General features: G+C 54.8%; 1 protein-coding gene across 2 annotated transcripts in view; it reads right to left on the bottom strand.

Annotated features, from left to right (window-relative positions):
* Positions 1-2,185: 2,185 nt before the first annotated feature.
* Positions 2,186-21,190, bottom strand: part of ZNF385C (zinc finger protein 385C) — a 147,779-nt gene continuing 128,774 nt past the window's right edge. The window contains exons 5-9 of one of the 2 annotated variants that reach the window (XM_032789010.2): positions 15,496-15,643; positions 11,948-12,286; positions 7,099-7,286; positions 6,057-6,170; positions 2,186-4,067 (exon numbers count right to left, since the gene is read on the bottom strand). In XM_032789010.2, coding sequence (XP_032644901.1) covers positions 3,843-4,067; positions 6,057-6,170; positions 7,099-7,286; positions 11,948-12,286; positions 15,496-15,643 — 1,014 coding nt within the window. In that variant the 3' untranslated portion in view covers positions 2,186-3,842. The remainder of the gene's footprint in view (positions 4,068-6,056; positions 6,171-7,098; positions 7,287-11,947; positions 12,287-15,495; positions 15,644-21,190) is intronic. The other variant, XM_032789011.2, reaches the window with a different exon arrangement.

The following is a 21,190-nucleotide window of genomic DNA, read 5'->3' as shown; positions in this document are numbered from 1 at the left end:
ATTACCGATCACATTTTGTTACTGGTCTGGCCTTCCATGGAAAACTACAGTAAAAGCGTGAGCCGTCCTGAGCCAGCCCACCCTGTGGCCGGTTTTCCCCAGCCACTGGCTACAGGGGGAACGATCCTTTAGCAATTCCTATTTCCACCTCTGCTTCCTGGGGCTCCCGCCTCGCGGGCCCGAAGAAAGGTGGCGCGAAAGTGCAGGGCCATTTATACAGGTTCCTTTTATTTACTGAGTAACACAAGAAAGCAATGAGATTCGATTATCAAAATATTTTCCTCCCCCGCCCCCAACAGTTATATTACATCAAAAAATATACACTGAACAGTACGGGGGTGGGGGTGGGGGTTACTGGCCAAGTCCCTAGAGGCTGATTATTTTGTTTGCTTTTTAGTTGTCAAAATCAACCCTTGTTCACATCACGCCGAGGGGATTTACGGGGGGGCACATGGCAGCGCTACAGCCTAGCACAGCGTATGCGAAGTCAGAGGCGGTAACTGCTTTGGCTAGCACGGGGGGGCTGCGGCAAAGGAGACAGCAGGGTGCCCTGGCGCAGGCAGGGGCCGGCTGGTCGTGACGGGAAGGAATGGCTTTCAAGTGTCAAGTGTTCTAGTCTGTCGTGACCTCACCGCTGGGCTGAGCGTAGGTTTGACTCTGGTTCTGGGGGGCTTTGTGACCCAGCTCCACCTGCAGTGCGACCGGAGTCTCTTGGGGGAGGGGGGGACCCATGGCTAAAGCTTTGGGCTTCCTGAATTCCTAAAACTACCACGGCACAAGCCCCTGCGGGGGGGAACGAGCTGGAGCGGTGGGGGGGGGAGAGGGAGGCAGATGGAGGAGAGGCTGCTGTGGGGCGGGACAGCTGGAGCTGGTGCTGGGGTAAGCCCCAGGCTGCCTAGGGGCTGCTGGCATTAGGGGATGACGCATTGCACAGAGGGGTCCGGATCCCTCCCTCACCCCATCTAAAGCTTTGTGAGGGGACGGTTTGAGCAGTGGCAGCTCCCACTACCAGCCCCTGCCCCCCCCGATGGGACTTCTGCAAGAAGCTCCTGTGACCTGGGGCGTGGGAGGCCTATCCCCCCCACTTCATTCCAGGCAGAGGATTTGCCCACCCTGAGGCCGTAAGGGGTGGAGCTGGTCCCCTGCAGCTGGTTGGCACTGGGGTTATTGCAAAGCTCCGTAGGACACATTTCAACCCAAATCTTGGGCCAAAAAGAACCCCCAAGGTTTCACCTTCAGGTGCCTGGGAAAACTGGCCTCAAAGTGCTGCCCCTGCCCCTGCCCCTCCCCCTGCCCCAGCCCAGGGGCTGGATTCCCCAGTGCTCAGGCCCAGGCTGGATTCTTTGGTTTACCCCCAGGCAGGCCAGTCTATCCTGCACCAGCTCCACGCACTCCCAATCTATCCTGAGAGCCCCCGCAGCGCTCCTGTAACGTGCTGTCCGAGCTTTAGGCCAGCCCCCTAGAGGGGGCTGTGCTGTAGGGGATAACAACCCACTACTACTGCCAGCTCAGCGCCGGCCCCAGCCCAAACCCCACTGGTGACCACGCAAAGGGGGAGGGGGTGTGGGACAGCACCATCAGGCCTTGCCCTGGGGCCCTCCAGCACTAACAGCACAATGCTCCAGCTTCAGCTGAGAGCTGTACCCAGCCCGTTGGGGACATGTCATGCACAGACCCGTATTGCCCACAGCACCCAGGGACAGCCCCTGAGCTCTGGGGAAGTGACATTCTCAGCCCCACGGCATTTGGAAACCATGCTCAGCCTCCAGTGGTTGGGGCGGCAGGATCCTCCTGCTGCCACCCAAACACCTTGTGTGTTCAAGTTACGACATCTGCCAGGTGGGCTTGTGCATGGGGCTTGCTAGCTGCCCAGATTGGAGGGCAGCCTCCGCCGGGGGCTCAGAGCCTGTGCCATGGGGAGCAGCAGAGAGCTCCAGGGGGCTCTCGGAAGCGTGTGCACAATGCACCGAGGTGCGTGGTTCAGTTTCTGCTCGGAACAACATTCCTCGCTGTGCAGACAGAACAGGCACCACCGCAGGACGCAGCCAGGTTACCACACCGACGGGGCTACTCCATTCGGATTTGCATAGACTGGGACGGGTTGTCACTCCAGCACAAGGTCCATGTGGGTCGCAACCTTCCTGCATATTTCTATTTACAGTGCGCGCGGGGGGGGGGGGGGGGTCCGTAGCGCCTCGGTAACTGTTCAGACCAGGTCATTGCATGGTCTTTTAACACAGTGAAAAACAAAACCATTGCCCCATAACGCCTAGCGCAGGCCCTGGAGTCTGCAAGCTGCACTCAGAGCATAGGAGAGACAATGCCACGTGCTTGTTAAACGAACCTGCTCTTTTATTCTGGGCTGTCAGGCTGAACTAACGGAATCCTCCCAGTTTCCTTGGAAGTGCCAAGTTTCAATGGGACTGGGTGACTGGATTTTGTCTGCTGGCCTGTTAACAGGAGGAAAGCTTTGCAGCTCTCCAAGAAAAGGCGTTACGCAAGGACAAAGTGCTTTGTGACCCTTCACTCAGCCTCCCTGCGAGGTAGGGTCAGAGCTATCCCCTGCTTAATGGGGGGAAACTGAGGCACTAAGAGGTGAAGCACCGTGGCGCAAGGGACTGAATGGCAGAGTTGGGAACAAATGGCAAGGAGAAGGGCTGTTCTCTAGCCCATCAACTCCAGGCCTTAGTTGAACTGGGAATGGAACCCAGGTGTCCTGACTTCCTACGTCCTCTTCTCCAGCCACAGGCTCACGCCCTGTCCCAGGTCTGGGAGGAGAAACCAGGAGTCCTGTTGTCTAACCACCAGACCCCTGGTTTTCAACCTGTGGTCCACGGACCCCTGGGCATCTTCAGACTAGATCCGATTTTCAAAGGGGCCCACAAATGAGGAAAGGTTGAAAACCACAGCTCTAGACAACACTCCGATCCAGTCTGCCTGGTCCTCCACTGCACGATAATGTGCTTTCTGAAGTGAGCAGGAAAGAGGTCTCTGCTAGCAAGGAGCCTTGGGGTTCGCTGTTTGTTCTATGGCAAGACGCTGCCCCTGTTTGCCGGTGTCTCCTCTGGATTTCCTGCTGCTGACATGGTCCAGGCTAAAGGAGCTGGAGAGTAACACGCTCCCTGCAGCCTCAGACCCAGGGTGGGTCAGGCAGTAGGCAGAGCAATCATCCATCACGCTGCTCTCTGCCCACAGGCCTCACGTCCCATGCAGGGCTTAGGCTGAATCCTCCCTGCTACAGGTGGGAAACTGGGGGCTGGATTTTGTGCTGAGGAGGTTTTTCCCACTGGAAACTGGCCTGAGATCCACCACGCACTCCTTCCAGCTGGACCTACGATCTGGGGGTCGTCACGAACCTGGGCTGGCTCTGAACCAGAAAGCCTGAGAAAAAGGCCCTCCCTTTCCAGAGAGTCAGCCAGGCCCCTTCCCTGGTTTGGTTTAAATTAATCACTGGGAAGGGGATGAATGAAAAACTCACTAGCCAAAAAGGAGGACCCGCTGGCCACGGGCATCAGTGGGCCTGGGAGATCCCAGCACTGTCCCTTTAACTGAATCCAATCAAAGCAGACATGGAGCTGTGTTTTTGGAGAGCTACTGTGTGAGTGAGCGGCAGAACCAACTGGGGCACTGGGGGTGGGTAATGGGGGGTACAGCCAGGCCGGGCAGAGCAGTCAGCTGGGGAATCTCCAAGCCCAGTGGGAACCGGCTGGGAGGGAAAGAACCTCGGTCAATTGTTACAACATATCGTTTGCCTTCAACGGGAACAGAGCCCTGTCCTTGCCGCACAGCTGGCCGGCTCTTCGCCGCGTCCGGGAGAGATGGAGCCTTGGAGGGCGCAAGCTCTAGTAGGGGGCGAAGACGATGGGGCCAGGCGTGGCGCAGACGTGGCCGGGCGGGGTTCGGAAGAGCGCTGGTCCAAGGAGCGGGGCCTGGAAGAGGGCAGTGGCGGTGGCTGGTCTGAGGGTGAGTGGGCCAGGCATGGCACACATGGCTGCCGTGGTGAGGGGGCTTGGGAGGAAGCGGGTAGCCAAGGTTTTGGTGAGGTGCTTCTGCAAAGCCAGCTTGGACTGTAGGGGGAGAGAGAGAGAGAGAGAGAGACAAAGCACATGAACCATGTGGCTGCAGGAGGGGAGAGATCCTGGCACTGCCGGCTCTGCGGGGGAGTGGAGCAGCCAGCCCTGGACTCAGGGTTAGTCTGGTAACTGGCGTGTGGGTGCAGAGACTGGGATCAATAGAGTCACCCAGTTTCTATTTCATAGGAACTGCCTCAGGGGATCAGACCAAGGACCCTTCTAGTCCAGAACCTGCAGCTTCAGAGGAATCCAATATAGGCTCCTGACCTCAATGAGATCATGTGGACATGAGTTCCACAGGCCAGTCATTCATTGTATGTCGGAGGGAGGCATATTACCAGGTCTCAGTTTTGAATCTTCTGACTTTCAATGGATCCTGGACTTGTGTCTTTGGGCCAGATGAATGCAGACCACTTACCCCAACCCAGAATCCATCCACAGTGGTGACACTGGGGACTCAACTTGAGCCTCCATCCTACGTTTCCTACACAGTACAGACAGCCACGCGCTTGCACACGTGCAGGGAGGTTGACAGTTGCTAGCCAGAGGCCTTTCTCACAGATCTACTCTAGCTTCCCTTTGCAGTTCATGGCAAGGATCCTTGGGTGGGGCTCGGCCTGAGCTATACAGGAGGTCAGACTATTACACAAGCCAAACTGTTCCCTCTGGCCTTAAAGCCCTATCAGTCTAGGTAGCTATTTCCTTTAACACTGAGCTGGGAATCCATCGGGTCAAGGAGCTGCCAGTATCAGGTTTGTCCTTGGAAGGACTCAACATCTGGCCGCAGGATACCTCTGAAAGCATTTTCATCCCATCTCCCTGCACAGACAGGATACTGCTGATCCGGGAGACAAAGAAACTACGTAGCACGCTTGGCACCCTAGGAAGATGCTGAGAATTCTTCAAGGACCTCAGTGACACTTGGTGCGCCAGAGTTCAAGTGTCCCAGTCTCTGTTTCCAGCCAGGAGTCGGCGTGCACTTGGAATGGCTCCTCTCCTCACTCAGGCCCCATCTGCCCACCAAAGCAACCCTTTTAAAGCCATTTTTCAAGCACTGATCTGGTGGCAGCTCCCAGGGCAGACAGGCCAGGACTGGTCTTAAAGCAGCTAATCAGCTTGGGGTGGGGGGGAAGGAGAGGGCCCGAGAATGGCTCTGTACAAAAATCTTAGTAAGTCTTGGCCGTGTTAGTGGAACCCTTTTCTGTATACAGCATCAGAGCACAGCGCCAATGAGCCCAGAGACCCTGGGGCTGAATCTACCTGAGAAATAACCATCAAAGCATCCACACCAGGCTCAGACCCATCCAACCTTTCCATGGAGCAAACGCCAGCACATTCCCAGCCACCAGAAGCCCCATGCAGAAATCCCAAGACAGCCTCTGTTCAAGTCCCACAGCGGGAAATGATCATGGGGAGCCCTGAACTGAAACCCTCCCCTGAAGAGCCTCAGGATCAGGTCAGCTCCATTTCCCCTCCTGGGACAGGGAGCAGAAAACGAGGCCCAGCATTGCCGATTGTTATCGCTTTGTTGTTGGGACAGGACTAGCTGCTGCTGCGCTGCAGAGCAGACTTGCGTCTCTACGCATGAACCCTGGAAGTTGGCATGAGCTGAACAAAAACATTGCCAACCCCAAGCTTTAAAAATCATGAGTCAGCCCCCCTGGAAACCATGGAATTCAGGTAAAAATCATCCTCTTTTAAAAATAAAAACCACTGAATTCTTCTCTTTTCCTTTGCGGTGTCAGAGAGTGTAAGGGTCTCCCTTCCAAGCTTCTCTTCACAGTCATGAGGGTTAGAAACTCACTGTTTTGTTCAATGAAAGCTGAGATTCTGACATAATCGCAGGACTCCTGGAGCTGGGGCTTTGGAAACAGAAACCACCACATATTGTGGCCCTCACAATAAAATCCCATGAGCTGACAAACAGCATGAGCAGCATTTCAGACAGGCACCGTGGCCGGAGGGCTTCTGGGAGACAGATACCTTTAGAATACTCACTGCGAGGACAGCATTCTTCTGGAGCTTGTTGTATGGGCTGTATTTTGGCTTGGGTGGCTTCCCAGCAAGCCTGTCTCTGTGTCTCCTGCTGCCCACATGCTGCAGATGGAAAACGCAGAGTCACACGCAGGTATAACACGTTGACAGTAAACAAACCCACTGCATGCGAAGTGACCCTGCAAAGCCATGCTCTCTGCCTGGGAATTCAGCTCACTCTCAGTAATTACGAAATCCAGCCTTTGCTTCAGTCTCTAGGATTTGCATGCATATACAACGATGATCCTTGTTTGCTCACCAGCAGAAACCGAACTCAAGACCTCTGGAGCGAAGAGCATCAGTCCCTACTCATTGAACTACACAACCAAGCCCCTTAGCTTGCAGCCAGTAGCAAATATACATGCAACTACTGGAAAGCTCTGTGCATGGTCCAGGCACTAGAGGCAAAGAGGCTCTTAGCATGGGGCGTTCCTGTTACGCAGAAGAACCCTGCTCCCAGGATGACTTTTCTCAATACCTTGGGCCCTGCTTTACTCACCCTGCAGCTTTTCACCAAACAAGGTGCTACTGAATAGACATAAACTGACTTATCTGGAGCTGTGCCAGGCATCCATTTCAGTCCATTGTCTGATCCAGGCATCTATCCAGCTGCTAATCCCCAGCCATCCCGCCCCTACACGCCAGGTCAGCTGGCTCTGCAAACCTCACGAAAACCTCAATTATTGTTCTCTTCCCCTGGAGGGGAGAAGGAATTGGGCCCAGGCAAAGGGATTTGTAACCCCCCCACTGCACCACAGAGCTGCGCTTTGCAAGGTGCCATCTGCAGCAGGGGTTTTCTGGGGATCTGGGATTGCATAGATCATCCTGCAAAGCGACCCCCAAGGATGCTTTGGGGGGCTGTGGGGCAGGATCCTCCCCACCCCTTGCCATATATGAAAACCTGAGGTGCTTGGGTGCTGAGACTGCCCCGTGCCCCTGCCCGCCGAGGAGAAAGGCACCCCCCGCACAGTGGGAGAGCTGGAGGCATCACCTGTTTGAGCTGGGTCTCTGAGTTGACGTAGATCTCACACACTTGGCAATGGAACGCCTTGTTCTGGATGTTGATGCTGCCCTTGTTGCCAATTCTTTTGGACTTGTGCCCCACCCTGGGGATGACCTTGCCTCGGCCCCGCCGCATCGGGGTGGTCTGACCCTCCAGCATAGACTTGTGCTTCGCCCCTGGACAGCAGAGGGAAAACGACAGACCCTCAGCAAAGGGACCACGTGGCCTGCATTCGGGTTAAGACACTGCTGAAAAACGCAAGCTCTGGGGTGAGCGTCCGTTGCTCTGAAGGAGGCACAAGACGCATTTGGAAATATTGCCGTTTGTGGTGTTACTCATGTCACGACTCTCCCCACCCTTTACGGACTGGGGAGCACAGACGCACTACCTGAGCTAAAGGACGCGCTCCCCTCGCCGGCAGGAGTGGCAAGGTGTTCTCTTCTATGGACCCAATTCTAGAGGGTGACGGCAGACTCTTTGCCAGGGTGTTACAACTACCAGATGTGCTGTACTCCACTGTTCTGGCTCCCCCAGAACGGCCTCCCGGGGCATTCCAGTAGGACTCACGCTCTGGCGTTACATTAGCGCCATCTCCTATGGTTAATTTCACCAATTGCAGGGGGTTTCCACCTGTTTGGAAGCTATTATTTCTGTTCTGCTTATTGTTCAGATTCAGTTTCCTGTTTCTAGTCACTTCCTGGCAGGCAGCTGGCAGTGTCTGTCAATACGACTTGCGTTCTAGCAGCAGGTACCGGCCCCGGACGCCACTGGGGCCCCAATACACTTAGTGAGACACGGCCCTTGGCTTGAAGAGTTTATAGTCTAAATAATCATGACAGGCATGGGCTGGGAGGGGAAACCGAGGCACAGAGCAGGGAAGGGGCTTGTGCAAGGTCACACAATGGGTCGGTGTCTGAGCCAGGACAGGAGTCAGGTTTCCTGACTCTGAGCCCAGTGTCTCCTGCCACTTAGCTTGTGGCCGCCAGGGAAAGCACAAACGATCCCTGTTCCCAGAGCTCGGACGTTTTCCCCTTAACGAGAAATCCACCCATTAGACATCGCCCACGAGGACAGCTTCAGAGCAAACTAGTAAAACAGCAGCCAAAGCCCAGAATCGCACCTAGCTCTGAACCTTCCCCGTGACATTCCACGGCTAAGCTCGGAGTAAAACCTCGTGGGCCGGTTTATAACCCCGGACAGCATAAGAGTCTGAACTGGAATTCCTGGAAGATCTGGCGCTAATGATGATCTAGGAGCCAGAGGAAATTGTCTCTTGGGCTCTCCTCCCTGCACAAGGGCATCTCTCTGCCCCCTGGGCCCAGCATGTGGTGTCAGAGTCACTCTGAGCAGAGGTCATTTCGGGGATCTCTCACTCCCCCAGGCTGTCAGGCAGTCACAGCGCTGGCTAACTCAGCATTGCTGCCTGGGCCCAAGCTCTGAGCCATTAACCAAAGCCCTCGCATCCTCTTGCAGCTCAGGTTCCGGACAGAAGCGCTGAGCCTGCTTTGATCTTGGGCATGTGTAATACGAGAAAACGGGGCTGGCTTCGAAGGGGATGATTCTGGGCCCCAAAGAGACTGGGTCTCTGCTGAGTGTCCTCTGCATGACATCCGCCAGCCTGCGGTCTGAGCTCTCCCTCACACTGCATGTGGGCTGGGAGGAAGCGACTTGCCTTGGAGAAGGGCTGGACTGGCCTTCAGACACTGCACGCTGCAGGTTTTACATAAAACAGCAGGAGATTTGCCAGGAGCTGGCGGAACTATAAAATCAGAGCCCATGGGGGCGGTGAGCCAAGCTCAGCCATGCTCCCAGAGGAACGTAAGCTCTACACAGAGTGATTCCCAACTCAGGCTAGCTCCATCGGTTCCGACTGGCTCGGCCCAGCGTGCGTCCGTCACTCCCAGCTGCAGCACGGCTTGGGGCAGGCAACCCCTGTCTCTTCTCAGCTCTGTGAGAAAACGGCCCTTTTGGCTGACCTGGTACAGCTGCCACCTACTGAGCAAGTGGGACCTGGCTTTAAGGAGACGAGGCCTGCGCATGCAGAAAGCACAGTCCGGCCCCAGAACGGGCTGTGCTGTCTGGACATGCTTGGTCCGGAGGCAGTCCATGCTCAGGAGCATCAACACTGACACCGAGCCCTTCCCCCCCAGAGCTCAAAGTGCTTTATCGAAAAGGGCAGTAACATTACCCCATTTTATGGGTGGGGAAACTGAGGCACAGAGCAGGCCTTGTCCAAGGTCAGAGCCGGGAACAATCCTATCCAATACCCTCACCACTAGGCCACCTGCCTCTCTGCAGGCAGTGATTTCTCTTCCAGAATAACTTCTCAGCAGATCCTGCACATTCCACGTCTCATCCAGCAGCTTTTTCTCCTTCTCCTACGTTTCTGTAGTTCCAGAGAGGCAGCACAGAAACCCTTGACCGGGTTTTATTTATTGCTAAAGCTGCGAAAACTGACTTGACTGAAGGGCTCGCTGGTTTGCTCTCAAGACCTTCCCTACATGGTGCCAAAGTCTCGGAGGCTTTAAATGTTCCGCTCAGTCCAGCTTGTTGCCAGAGAACATCCCTCCGCAAAGAGCTCTGGCTTGTCAGGCATTTACTGGGCACATCACTGAGTGTGTAGCACTAACTGTGGTCTAGGCAGGTACACGGAAGTGGCTGTCAGTACCTAGTGGATCAGCAATGCCCAGGTCACAGAGTAGGTCAGTGGCAGAATCGGGGATAGCGCCCAGGAGTCCTGCTTTCTCTAACCACTCTGCACACCCCACGCAGAGCTGGGAACCAGCTTCTGGTTTCCCCTTCCCAAACCCCTGTACAGACCATGTTCAGTCATCTGGAGTGGGGGAAACCTCAGAGAGTGCAAACCCTTTCAGAAAACCATTCTGGTGGGTGTACAACAGACCCCCCCGAAACAACTGAAATGAAATAGACAGCAAAGCAACTCCCCACCCTTTCTTATGGTTAAGCTTTCAACTATGAACCCAAGACTCCACTGACTCTGTGCCCAGCTTCTGTGCTGCAGCAGTAAAAAAAAGCACTGAACATTTTGTTTCTTTGTTGGTTCTTTTTCCTCCATTCAGCTCCTACATTTGTATCCCGAGCTGACAAAAGCAAAAGGACATGTCTGCAGCTAAGCGTGAGCCACTGTCCTTAGCTGACCTTCGTGCTCCTGAGCGCTGCAAGAGCACAGTCTGTCTCGGGAACAGCCCGGCCGAGTTTCAGGGGGTTCGTTGGGCAATTTAATTTCCAGCTTTCACTGAATTTGGGGGCCCCTCTCTTTTAACCCCGAGTGCAGTTCTTTGTTTTTTCTATTTCCTTTGCAGGGTGGTTGTTTCTAAGCATCACATGAAGAAAAATTTCAGAGGTGCATGGAGCTGCAGAGCTTTCAAAAGCCACCAGGTGTCACCATTGCTGCGGGTGAGTGAGGCTTTGAAGGACCAAACCAAAACTCACTCGCTACCCAAATAAATCTGATCTTATTCCGCTTTATTTTTCACCCCCAAGTAATTCTAGAGCTTCGACAGGGTCACTGATGGCAGACCCCGAACTGATAGCACAGCTAGGTCTGTTGCCACTCTTCTGCATTCAGAAAGAGGCTAATTTTTCATATGCCAACTGGAAAGCTGTGTGCGTAACGCTGTGTGAGTCTATCCACAGCTCTCAGCCTCCTGCATGCTAGAGAAGAAAGGAAAATTATAACGGCTTATTTTTCACATTCAAATTGCTTTACAGGCGTTAACTAATTACTGCTCACAGCCCCCGACCTGTGCCCCAGGTGGGTGATAATTGGTCCGAAATTGAAGCACAAGGAGCTTTTGCTGATGTTGGAGTCATGCCTCTTCCACAGGCAATGTCTGATTACTATTTGTACCACTGCAACCCCCGGAGCCCAGGCATGGACCAGCACTGCACTGCACTGGGGGTGGGACACGCACCGAACAAAAGGCTTGTCCCGGCCCCCCAGAACGTATAACCCTCCCCAATAGTCATTTACTCTGATGTACATAATTTGCAACAACAAAAATGGGAGCAAATGTCTGGTTTGGGGGGAGGGGGGGGGAAGAAATCGGGAGGGATTTTCAAAAGCCCTTCCTAGACTTAGGAGCCAAAGTTCTATTTTCGAAAGTGGCTTAGACACTTCGGAGCCCAAGTCACTTCGGAAAATTAGTATAAAGGAAAATGACTCTGGAGTATCAAGTACCCTCCAATCACTTGATTAAACGTATCTGAAAATGTCTTTAATTAAGTGACATGAACAACAGGAGAGAGTTCGACCTTGCTAAAATCCACCCCTGCAGGCATGAGCTAGATATACCAACACCACTAGCTGAAAAGCACCTTAATTTACCCCTTCTAATTAAGGCAACATTAATTGCCCCTCACAATTCCCCTGCAAGGTTTGCAGGGCTCTATTTGTAAAGTTTACAGTTGAGTCACAGAGGTAAATGACTTGCTTGAGGTCACACTGCCTGTCGGTGGCAGAATCAAGTGCAGAATCTAGGAGTGCTGGTTCTCAGAACCCCCCGGTCCAATCACCAGACCACATTCCTCTCCCAGAGCAGGCACAGAACCCAGGAGTCCTGGCTCCAACCCCCCTTGTTCTAATCATTAAACCCAGGAGTTCTGATTCCCAGTCTCCCCTGGTCTAACCACTGGACTGTACTTCCTCATGCAGCTGGGAATAGAACCCAGGAGCCCTGTGCTTAATTCTATCGACCCTGCTGCCCCCCAACTATGGGAAAGTAAGGCCACAGGGCTCTTCCTCCCCAGTGCTGCTCACTCGCACGGGGTACATGGGAGGCCAGGCCAAGGCATGGCCAGCGGCTGAGTCCCTTACCCGTGTTATGAGCCTCCAGCTGGGATGCCGAGTTCACCGTCACTTTGCAGGTGGGGCAGTAGAGGTGCTGCTTGCTTTTCTTCCCTTCCTTGTCTCTGTCAGGGGCGGAACCAATGCTGCCGCCCGATTCAGTGGCTGACGTCTCAGCTCCCAGCGCTGGCAAAGAGGCCACGCTGGCAGCATCCGAAGGGCCCTCTGACAGCTCCGAAACAGGCGGGGAGACCAGGGCTGGGACGCTGCCGGACAGCTCAGCCGAGGACTCCTCCGAGGTGGGCGTCAGCATGAGACTGCTACACTCAGCGTCCGGCTCCTTCAGTCCCAGGAGGCCGTTGGCTTGAACTGGCAAAAGAGGCAGAAGGGAAAGTTCTCCTTTCTTGAATAGCATTCCTGGCTTCCACAGAGCAAGGAGGCCTTGAAATGCCCCCGCCCCACCGCGATGTCGTAGCCGTGTGCTCCAGTCCTGCCTCACGGATCCTGATTTACCCAGGGGCCTTTCCCATTAGCGCTTTGTATCTGCAGCTCAGCAGAACCGGCCGCAGCATAAAAGCCGCAATTAGCTCCAATCCCTCCGTGGCTCCAGGGAGAAACACTTGTTCTCTCGGCCTCTTCCCTCCAACACAGAAGGAAGAGCCCTAGTGGGACAACTTAGCTGTTATCTGGCATGCTGAGTTCAAGCAGCAGCAGCAGCTATCTCTGGTTCAAAAAGGCCCCTTGGAATCAGATCAAAGGGGACGAAGGGAGGGAGGGGGTCCTTCCCTTTGCTTTGTGCTGCAACAGAAAGGTACGATGGGGCCTCGCCAGCTTCTCTGCAAATGAGTGAAATTGGTACCTTGTGGAGATCACAATTAATTTCTCCTGGGTGCAGGTGAAAGCTGCCGTGAAGAAAGGCCGCCTGCCTGCCTGCCAAGTGACTATTAGAGAGACAAGGTGAGGGAGGTCAGAGCTTTTCTTGGACCAACTTCTGTTGATGAGAGAGAAGCTTTTGCGTTTACACAGAGCTCTTCTGCAGCTCCCTATGTCTCTGCCTCCCAACAGAAGTTCTGACCTCCCCCAGCTCGTCTCGCCGCTGTCCTGGGACCGATAAAGCTCCAACACTGCACACAGCAAGCGGCTGCCCTGTCCAGGCTGCACAGGAGACCTGGGAACGAACATTTACACGTCATGAAGTTCAATCATTACTTCGTATCTGCACGGAAGCTCTGCTCATGAAGCAGGACCCCACTGTGCTGGGTGCTGTACAGACACAGGACAAAACGATGGTCCCTTCCCTGAGCCAGTGCAATGGGGCCAGGGTTTCTCTCTTGGTGGTTAGCTGGGGAACAGCTAATTGCAGAGGCAAACGTGTGCTCCTAGAACCTTCCCTCTTGTCATTTGTCTGCCAGTGGCACGGGGAGGCCCCAGCTGAGACCGAGCTGTACTGTGTTAAGTGCAGTTCAGACCCCCTGTGTGGGGCAGGCCCTGCCATGAAGAGTACACAGTCTTGTCCCCAGACGTAGGACAGCGTTGATGCCAACGAGATTTAAGTGCTTCACTGAGTGGGGATTCTTTGTGGAATCGGGGCCTAAACTGACGTAGCGACAAAGGCAGCAGCATTTACAGACGGGGCCTCAGCCCAGAGACTCACCCGGCGTCACACAGGAGCCAGGAAGTGAATCCACATCACCGGGGTCCAAGCCAGTGCCTGACGATTAGCCCTCGTTAACCGCTGCCTTGTGCTCCCGTCACCTTCCCCGTTCCCACCTTCCACCCCTCCTGCTGCATCTTCTCCCCGCTCAGAATCTGGGGCACGCGCTGTCTCTTCCTTCACACCCGTACTGCACCCAGCACAACGGGGCATGATCCTGAGCTGGCTGCTACCATGTAGGCACCAGGGAGCCGCAGCACACGGCTGTTTCTACTGCTCCAATTGAAGGACAGGAAAGCGACTGAAAGTGCCTCTTGCTCTGTCCATCCCTGCAGGGGGGGCATTTACGACTTGGAGTTTATTGCATTACTAATCACGACTCTCTTTAGCCTGATTAGCAGCTAACAATCAATGGTTGCCCAGACAGGAGGCCACCGGAAATAACTGGCACTGGTTCAGGGCTTAATCAGGCTGTTTATGATGTCTGAGAAAGGCCAGGTAATTAACAGTAGAGTTGTCAGTTATCATGACAGACCCGTCCTTAAAGGCTGATCTGGGCCTTTTCCCCTTTGTCGGCTCATTTGCATCACTTATTCTCAACCTTCTGGCTAAGATCTCAGGAGGTGTCTAGTCCAACCCCCTGCTCAAAGCAGGACCAATCCCCAACTAAATCATCCCAGCCAGGGCTTTGTCAAGCTGGGCCTTAAAAACCTCTAAGGAAGGAGATTCCACCACCTCCCTAGGGAACCCGTTCCAGTGCTTCACCACCCTCCTAGTGAAATAGTTTTTCCTTATATCCAACCTAAACCTCCCCCACTGCAACTTGAGACCATTTCTCCTTGTTCTGTCATCTGCCACCACTGAGAACAGTCTAGATCCATCCTCTTTGGAACCCCCTTTGAGGTAGTTGAAAGCAGCTATCAAATCCCCCCTCATTCCTCTCTTCTGCAGACTAAACAATCCCAGTTCCCTCAGTCCCTCCTTGTAAGTCATGTGTCCCAGCCCACTAATAATTTTTGTTGCCCTCCACTGGACTCTTTCCAATTTTTCCACAGGGAACTGTGGGACATGTCTGCTAGTGGGGGACACTGACTGGAGCTGGCCCCGGCAGTGTGAGGGGTGCAAGGATAAAGTTCCCACTCCGACCTGCTGCAGTAGAGATTGTGGTGTATCTCGCCAGCCACCAGCCGGCTGATAATTAGTGCTGCGAGTGGGGAGGATTTGGGCGATTCTACGCTGCAGCTGGAGGTGTCACTACCAGCATGGACAGATGTACACACGCTAGATCCAGCCAGTGCACTGAAAACAGCAGCGCAGCCGCTGCAGAGTGAGCTGGCTACCCAAACACGGACCCAGAGCCTCGGACAGGCTGGTACACGGGTGGCTACCCTGGTACATTAGCACACTAGAGTCACGGCTAGTGGGCATGGGGCTACTCGGGCTCACAGTCACACCAGCAGCAGCAGCGTAGATGGCCCCTCAGACCAGTCCCAAGGGGCAGGCCTGGACACAGAAACCAGTGGACCAGGCACCGACTGCCATCCCGGCTCCCCACACACGGGTCACCAAACAGCTAATGACCCGGGCAAACCAGTCACCGAGCAATGAGGAGCCCTGCAGCCTGTTCCCAACCCTGCTGGCCTCCCGCTCGCTCGTGGCGCTGTCAGCTGCCAGGCAGATGTCGTTTCTGACCCATGCCAGCATGATGTTCATTGGTATCTGGAGAGCAGCGCAGCTCCTGACCGAGCTATGTGAAGAGTATCATGCCGCCGTTCATCCCAGGGGATTATTACTGCAGGAGACGGCACGGAGTCTGCCACCTCTTGCTCCCTCAGGGCAACTGTTTGCTACAAGCTGACGGCTGAGAGCCGGGGGTGCAGCTCCTTTCCCCGTTTCCGGGGCCAGGGAGTGGCTACGGCCATACCTGTGCTGTGGGGATCCCCGCTCACGTCCAGGGTGGCCGAGAAGTCCCGGCTGGGGGCCACTGCTGTTTTCTGTTTGTTCTTCACAGCTTCTATGGCTTTGAGTCTCCGGGCATGTTTGTGGCCTTTGTAATGCGCCTCAGCCTGGTTCTAGGGGCAGGAAGAGGAAGAGGTCAAGTCAGAGCACATGCAATGCTGCAGCAGCATTAGAAGGCACAGACAGACCTGCACAGCTAGAGAGGAGGAGGATGCAGGAAAGCAAAGGCCGTTCTGAGACCAAGGATCCCTTGTTCTTCTGTAGCTCAGAGGCCTAACGTGCTTCGCAAACTTCTAATTAGAGCCCTTTTATCTCTGTGAGGTAGGTGAGCCCCCATCTACAGATCGGGGGTCAGGAGGAGAACCCAGGAGTCCTACGTCCCAGTCCCCTCCTGCGGTATTAACTTAGATGGAATAAAGGTGCCCAAAGAGTCAAAGGTGTCACACGAACCTGAAACTGTCCAACACGGAACCGTTTTGAACAAGATTCAGAGTTTTGTATTTAGAGCCCACGGACGCTGCGCACCTGGGTGAACCCACCATTCACAACCCTCGTACCCTTGAATTAAAGATACAGAAAAGAAGAAGAAGAAAGCTGGAGAGCGTCTTTCGGGCGGTACAGATGGCACCCACTGCCCTGTCGGGGGAAGTGAGGAGATCAGCGGAGCTGGGCTGAGCTCTTTTGGCTGCTGCTGTTGAAGACGGATCCTGTTTCCTTGGTGGCAAAGACGAAACACACAGGAAAGGGGAGAGAAACGAACAGCAACGAGACAAAATGCAGCTTCTCTCTTTGGTGCAGTCTCACTTCTGCAGAGACCCAGGCCCAGCGCCCAGTCTGATCAGCCACACCAAGCCCTGGCAAACTCGTACCAGCATCAGGCTGTTTAAGGCCTTGCATTTAGCTGCTTCTCTCTGGTCACAGGTTTGCAGCAGTGTTGGCCGGCTAAGCTGGACTCTCCCGAGACAGAAGGGAAAGGGAGAGGAAGGAAAGAGTAGAATTGAAGTAGGGAAGGAAAAGGCCACAATGGGGGTGTGGCTGAGACAAAGTCTCACCACCCAGGTGGTATCGGATTTAACTGGAGCCAGCAGAGGTGGAGGCAGCAAACACATCCGGGTCCCTCCTCTGGCCTGGTCAGGGTCTCTCTCCGGATTTGGAGGAGGGTGGCCTGGAGTCCCAGGAGATGGGGGAGGCAGCCAGGATGGTAATTCTCGCTCCTTCCCCTTCTCTCCTTTCAGTCCGTTCCCCCGTCTCCTTGTTAGGATCCCCCAGAGGGAGCGATGAGTGGAACAGACCCTCCCCTCAGTATTTTGTCCACCAATCAGGCCCAATTTCTGACACACCCATTTTAGTTCACTGATTTCCGATCCCACACGGTTTTTGTTTCCCAGGCATGATCAGAGGAATGAGGGGCAGGAAGGCACCTGGAGAAGGCATCAAGACCAGCCCCCTGCACTGGGGCAGGACCAAGTGAACCTGACAGCTTGTTCTGAAACACCTCCTGTGCCGGGGTAGGTGGGTGGGTATACGCAGCCTCCCTTAGAGGCCTCTTCCAGAGCTTAACCCCTTGAGAGTTACAAAGTTTTTCCTAACATCGAACTGAAATCTCTCTTGCTGCTCATTACGCCCACTACTTCCAGTCCGACCTCCAGCAGCCTGGAGAACAACTGAGCCCCGTGCTCTTTACCCCAGCCCTTCGCATGTCTGCAGTCTGGGATCAGGTCCCCTTCAGTCTGCTTTCCCCAAGACCAAACATGCCCAGTTTTTAACCTTTCTTCCCAGGTCAGGTTTTCTAAACCTTGGATCATTTTTGTTGCTCCAACTTATCCGCATGTTTCCTAAAGTGCGATGCCCAAATCTGGACCCAGGAAGGTGTTGGGAGGAGTTTACAGAGCAAGCCACATCCCACTTCCACAGCCATACCAAGGGCTCTGGCTCCCTCTTTCCTCACCTAGCGGAGGCATCGTGATCCCAAAAGGAATGAGTGGCTGGGCCGAGGATTCCCCACTTGAAGTCTCGGCAGCCCCTGGGCACAGGCTGAGGCTCTGTAGGAGTCTGCTATTGGCCCTGGCCTGTCAGATCAGCGTCACGTGCGGCCCAGTGTCTGGGACAGGTCGGGAGAGAGGGGCAGGTTGTCGGGAGGGTGGCAGTGGATATGGGATGAGGGAGGAACATTCCCCATAGCATTTGGGGTTCAAAGGAATGAATCCAACCAGGCTTCCCTCTGCCACAGCCCGTGGACTGGCACCCATCGAGCGAGCCATAAGGACTAGGGCTGACAGCAGAGCTTGCGGGAGAAATCTCCACTGAGCATGCGGTGAGGCCGGTGGGGTAGGCTGGGACTTTGCAGGTCTGTGCCCCAGGGTCCCACCAAAACGGGTCTGATGCAGGGGGACCAGCTCCTTGACAAGGACACCCGGGACGGAGTGCGGGCTGCCCAGCAGGATTTATGGGAAGGCACCTGGGCATGGGCATGTCCATCTGCACTGGACCCTGCTCCCTGCTCCCTCTTCAAGAGGCCGGTCACCCTGTGCCTCATTTGCATAGATCCATAGAGCTGAAGGCCAGGAGGGACCACTGCAATCAGCTGCTTTGGCCTCCTGCACATCACAGGATGTTACATTTCACCCCGGTCCCCCTGCGCTGAGCCCAGTAACTTGTGTCTGGCTAAAGCATCGTCCAGAAAGGCGCCAGTCTGGGTCTGCAGGCCCCTGGAGACGGGGAACCCACCACTGCCCTGTGGAGCTTGTTCCAGTGGTCAGTCACCCGCCCGCTTACAAACCGCTGCCTTATTCCTAACTGGAATTTGTCTGGCTCCTGCTCCCAGCCTGTGGTCCTGTCTGCCTGTCTCAGCTAGACTCAGGAGCTCTGCAGTACCTGGTGGAAGCTCCTGACACACTGATCAAGTCACCTCTCACTCTGCATATGCTAAACAGACTGAGCGCCTTGCTCTTATCCACTGAGCTGCTCGAGTGGGGGCTCAGGAGAAAAGGACCTGTCTGCTGGGGCGGTGCAGCTTAGACCGAGCCTCTCTCCAAACCTCAGGCTCCGGCCAGTCCCTCCGGATACCTAACCCACTCCAGATGAGCCCAGCCCAGTCCCCACCCAGGCGGGCTCCCTCTGCCCCTGGGGGTGGGGTCTGTGCTCAGGGAGAGTCCATGAACCCTCAGCTGGATCCAGTGCTGGCCTTAATGATCTCGACCCGGCCCAGCACGGCCCAGTCTCAGCTTCCGCTCCACTCCTCCCACTCAGGCCAGGTTCCTGGGACGGGACGTGCTAGTCTGTCTGCGGGCTGGCGGCCTGAGGCTCAGCCCAGAGGCAAGTGGATTTCAAGGGACCCCCATGGAGCTCTGGGCTTCTGGATGAGCCCGTGGCATAAACCTGAAACCCAAAGCAAGTCCCTGGAGGCAGGGGGGTGGGATTTCCTATGGAGCTCTGTGACATGGAGAGGCAGAGAGGACAGACACACATAGTGTGGTCTGGGGCAGGGCACTGGGGTCTATTCCAGACTGACCCAAACGGAGCCAAAGGGCAGAGCCGGCTGCCTGAAATGGACTCAGGGTGACTGACTACACGTGGAGAAGGAGGATCTGTTACATCTTTGGGTGCCAACCAGCGTCTGCTGCCAGAAGAACACGGGGCCCTGAAATCATCTGGCCTCCCCAGGGCCAGAGACCTCCAGCAAGGTGAGATTTGGGGGGAGCATGTTGCAAAGCTCTGGTTTCAGCCTTTAATTGAACTGCTTTGCATACAAATCGATCTAAGCTGAGGTATCATTTTGCTTCAACATCGCCGCATTGCAAGGCAGAGATAAGGACCCTTTGCTGATTAAATGCGCCAAGTCACTTTCAAAAGAAGCTTTCAGGCAAAATGTCTGACTTCAGAAACACACAATAAATTGCCTGCTGTTTGGAAAAAAACGTTCACGGGTAGGACACATCTCCCATTGTAACCCAACAGGCCTCTAACATGCAATTTCCATTCACCGTCTCCTTTCTCCCGGTGAACATTGAATAATGAAGTGCACAGCAGTGGGCGCATGCCTGCACGGCACTGATAAAAATGTACACAAAAGATAATAGCCCCAAACGTTTGTGTCCTTAGCAGTTGGGGACAAGGCAGCATTGTCACCAAAAGCAACCACAATTCAGCAATTTATGGAAACTAACTCCAAAATGAATTAAGATATTGTAACAGAGCAGGGCAGATTCATTTGCATGGCAATTCTGGGGGCTAATTTAGGTGGCTAGAGCTTGCTAGGAAGACCCAGACCCTCCAACCCCCCTCTTTAGGGAGAGAGAAATGAGGCTGTCAGAATTCAGAATCGATGGCAGGATCCATGGATGAAAACCCACCAGGCTGACACCAGGGAGCAGAGGCTCAGTAGCAAATATGCCGAAGCTACATCAGGTAACGGAATTTGGTCAGGGCTGAGTTGGAGTTTAACAAGGGCGCCCAGCGCTTTGCCATCCTGCGCAGAAATCGAACCAGCGTTACAGTGTAAACGGCTAGGTGATTTTACTCCAGGCGTGGCCTTGGCGAGACGGGGCGGGAAGGGCAGGAGAGTACACATGTGAGCGACAGACAGCCCATGTGTGAAAGAAAGGAGACAATGGTGCTGGAGAGACAAGAAGCGTGCGCACACATGAGATGTGTGTGAGCATTTGGGATAGTGAGACAGAAAGACACTGGGCGTGAGTGTGTACGAGCAAGATGGAGCACGAGCACTTGTTGTGCGAGTGCATTTGGGGCTAACAGGCTGATCCTGCCTTAGCCACTGGAACCTGTCCTGCGAGTTACACGGCAGCATGTTCCCAGTTACTCGGTGATGAGACCATCTGAGGATGCAGACAAGTCGAACTGGGACTCTGCTCTGAGCCAGGCTCCTGCAGGCTTTGCAGCCGGGGGCTCCATTGCTCCTCTGGAAGAGGCAGAGTGGTGCAGGCTCCCAGGGACTATCCACATCGCGGCGGATCGCTGAGTTGAGTGCATCAAACTCCTCCTCAGAAAATGCACCAGGAAAGCTCCCAACTGGCCTTGTTCTCTGCCCTGGGACCATCTGCAGCAAAGCGCACGGAGGCGTTGAAGGACGAGCCTTTTCTTAGCAATCTTCCTTTGTCACAGTAGCTCTGGTGTGTTGCATTTCATGCTCCCTAAATCCTGTTGGGGTCTGTGCTGCTGCCGTCCCTCTTGCTGACTGTGGGACTAACCGTGGAGCAAGGCACCACGCAGTGAGAGCCGGGGGTCAGACGTGTGGCCTTTACAGCAGGGAGGCTGCTCTAGCGAACAGGGCACCAGTGGGGTGATCCATCAGGCTCCCCCAGCCTATGGAGATGAGGGGCTACCTAAGTGCTGAGACAGAAAGTCTGCCATTCGTTTTGGGAGCCGCTGGGCTTCCCCTGCCCTCCACCAATCACCTTGTCCCCCAGCACCACAAGGCCCTGCCCAAACGCTGGGCTCAGCATGGGCACATCGTGGCTTTCAATAAAGCCAGGAAACTCCTGCTCTATTCCTCCATTTGGAGAAGGGAAGCAGCGAGTGCGCTAGCATGATTACTGAGCCTCAGCTAGCAGAAGCAGAGTATAACGAGGCTCTGAAGGAGCAGGAGCCATGTGGCCGCTCATTAACCCACCTCGGGTGCTGGCCCGAGGCTCAGTTCTCCA

This window comes from Chelonoidis abingdonii, chromosome 21 (genome assembly GCF_003597395.2).
Source record: "Chelonoidis abingdonii isolate Lonesome George chromosome 21, CheloAbing_2.0, whole genome shotgun sequence".
In the NCBI taxonomy this organism is placed as follows: Eukaryota; Metazoa; Chordata; order Testudines; family Testudinidae; genus Chelonoidis; species Chelonoidis abingdonii.
This window is presented reverse-complemented; position numbering and strand designations above follow the sequence as displayed.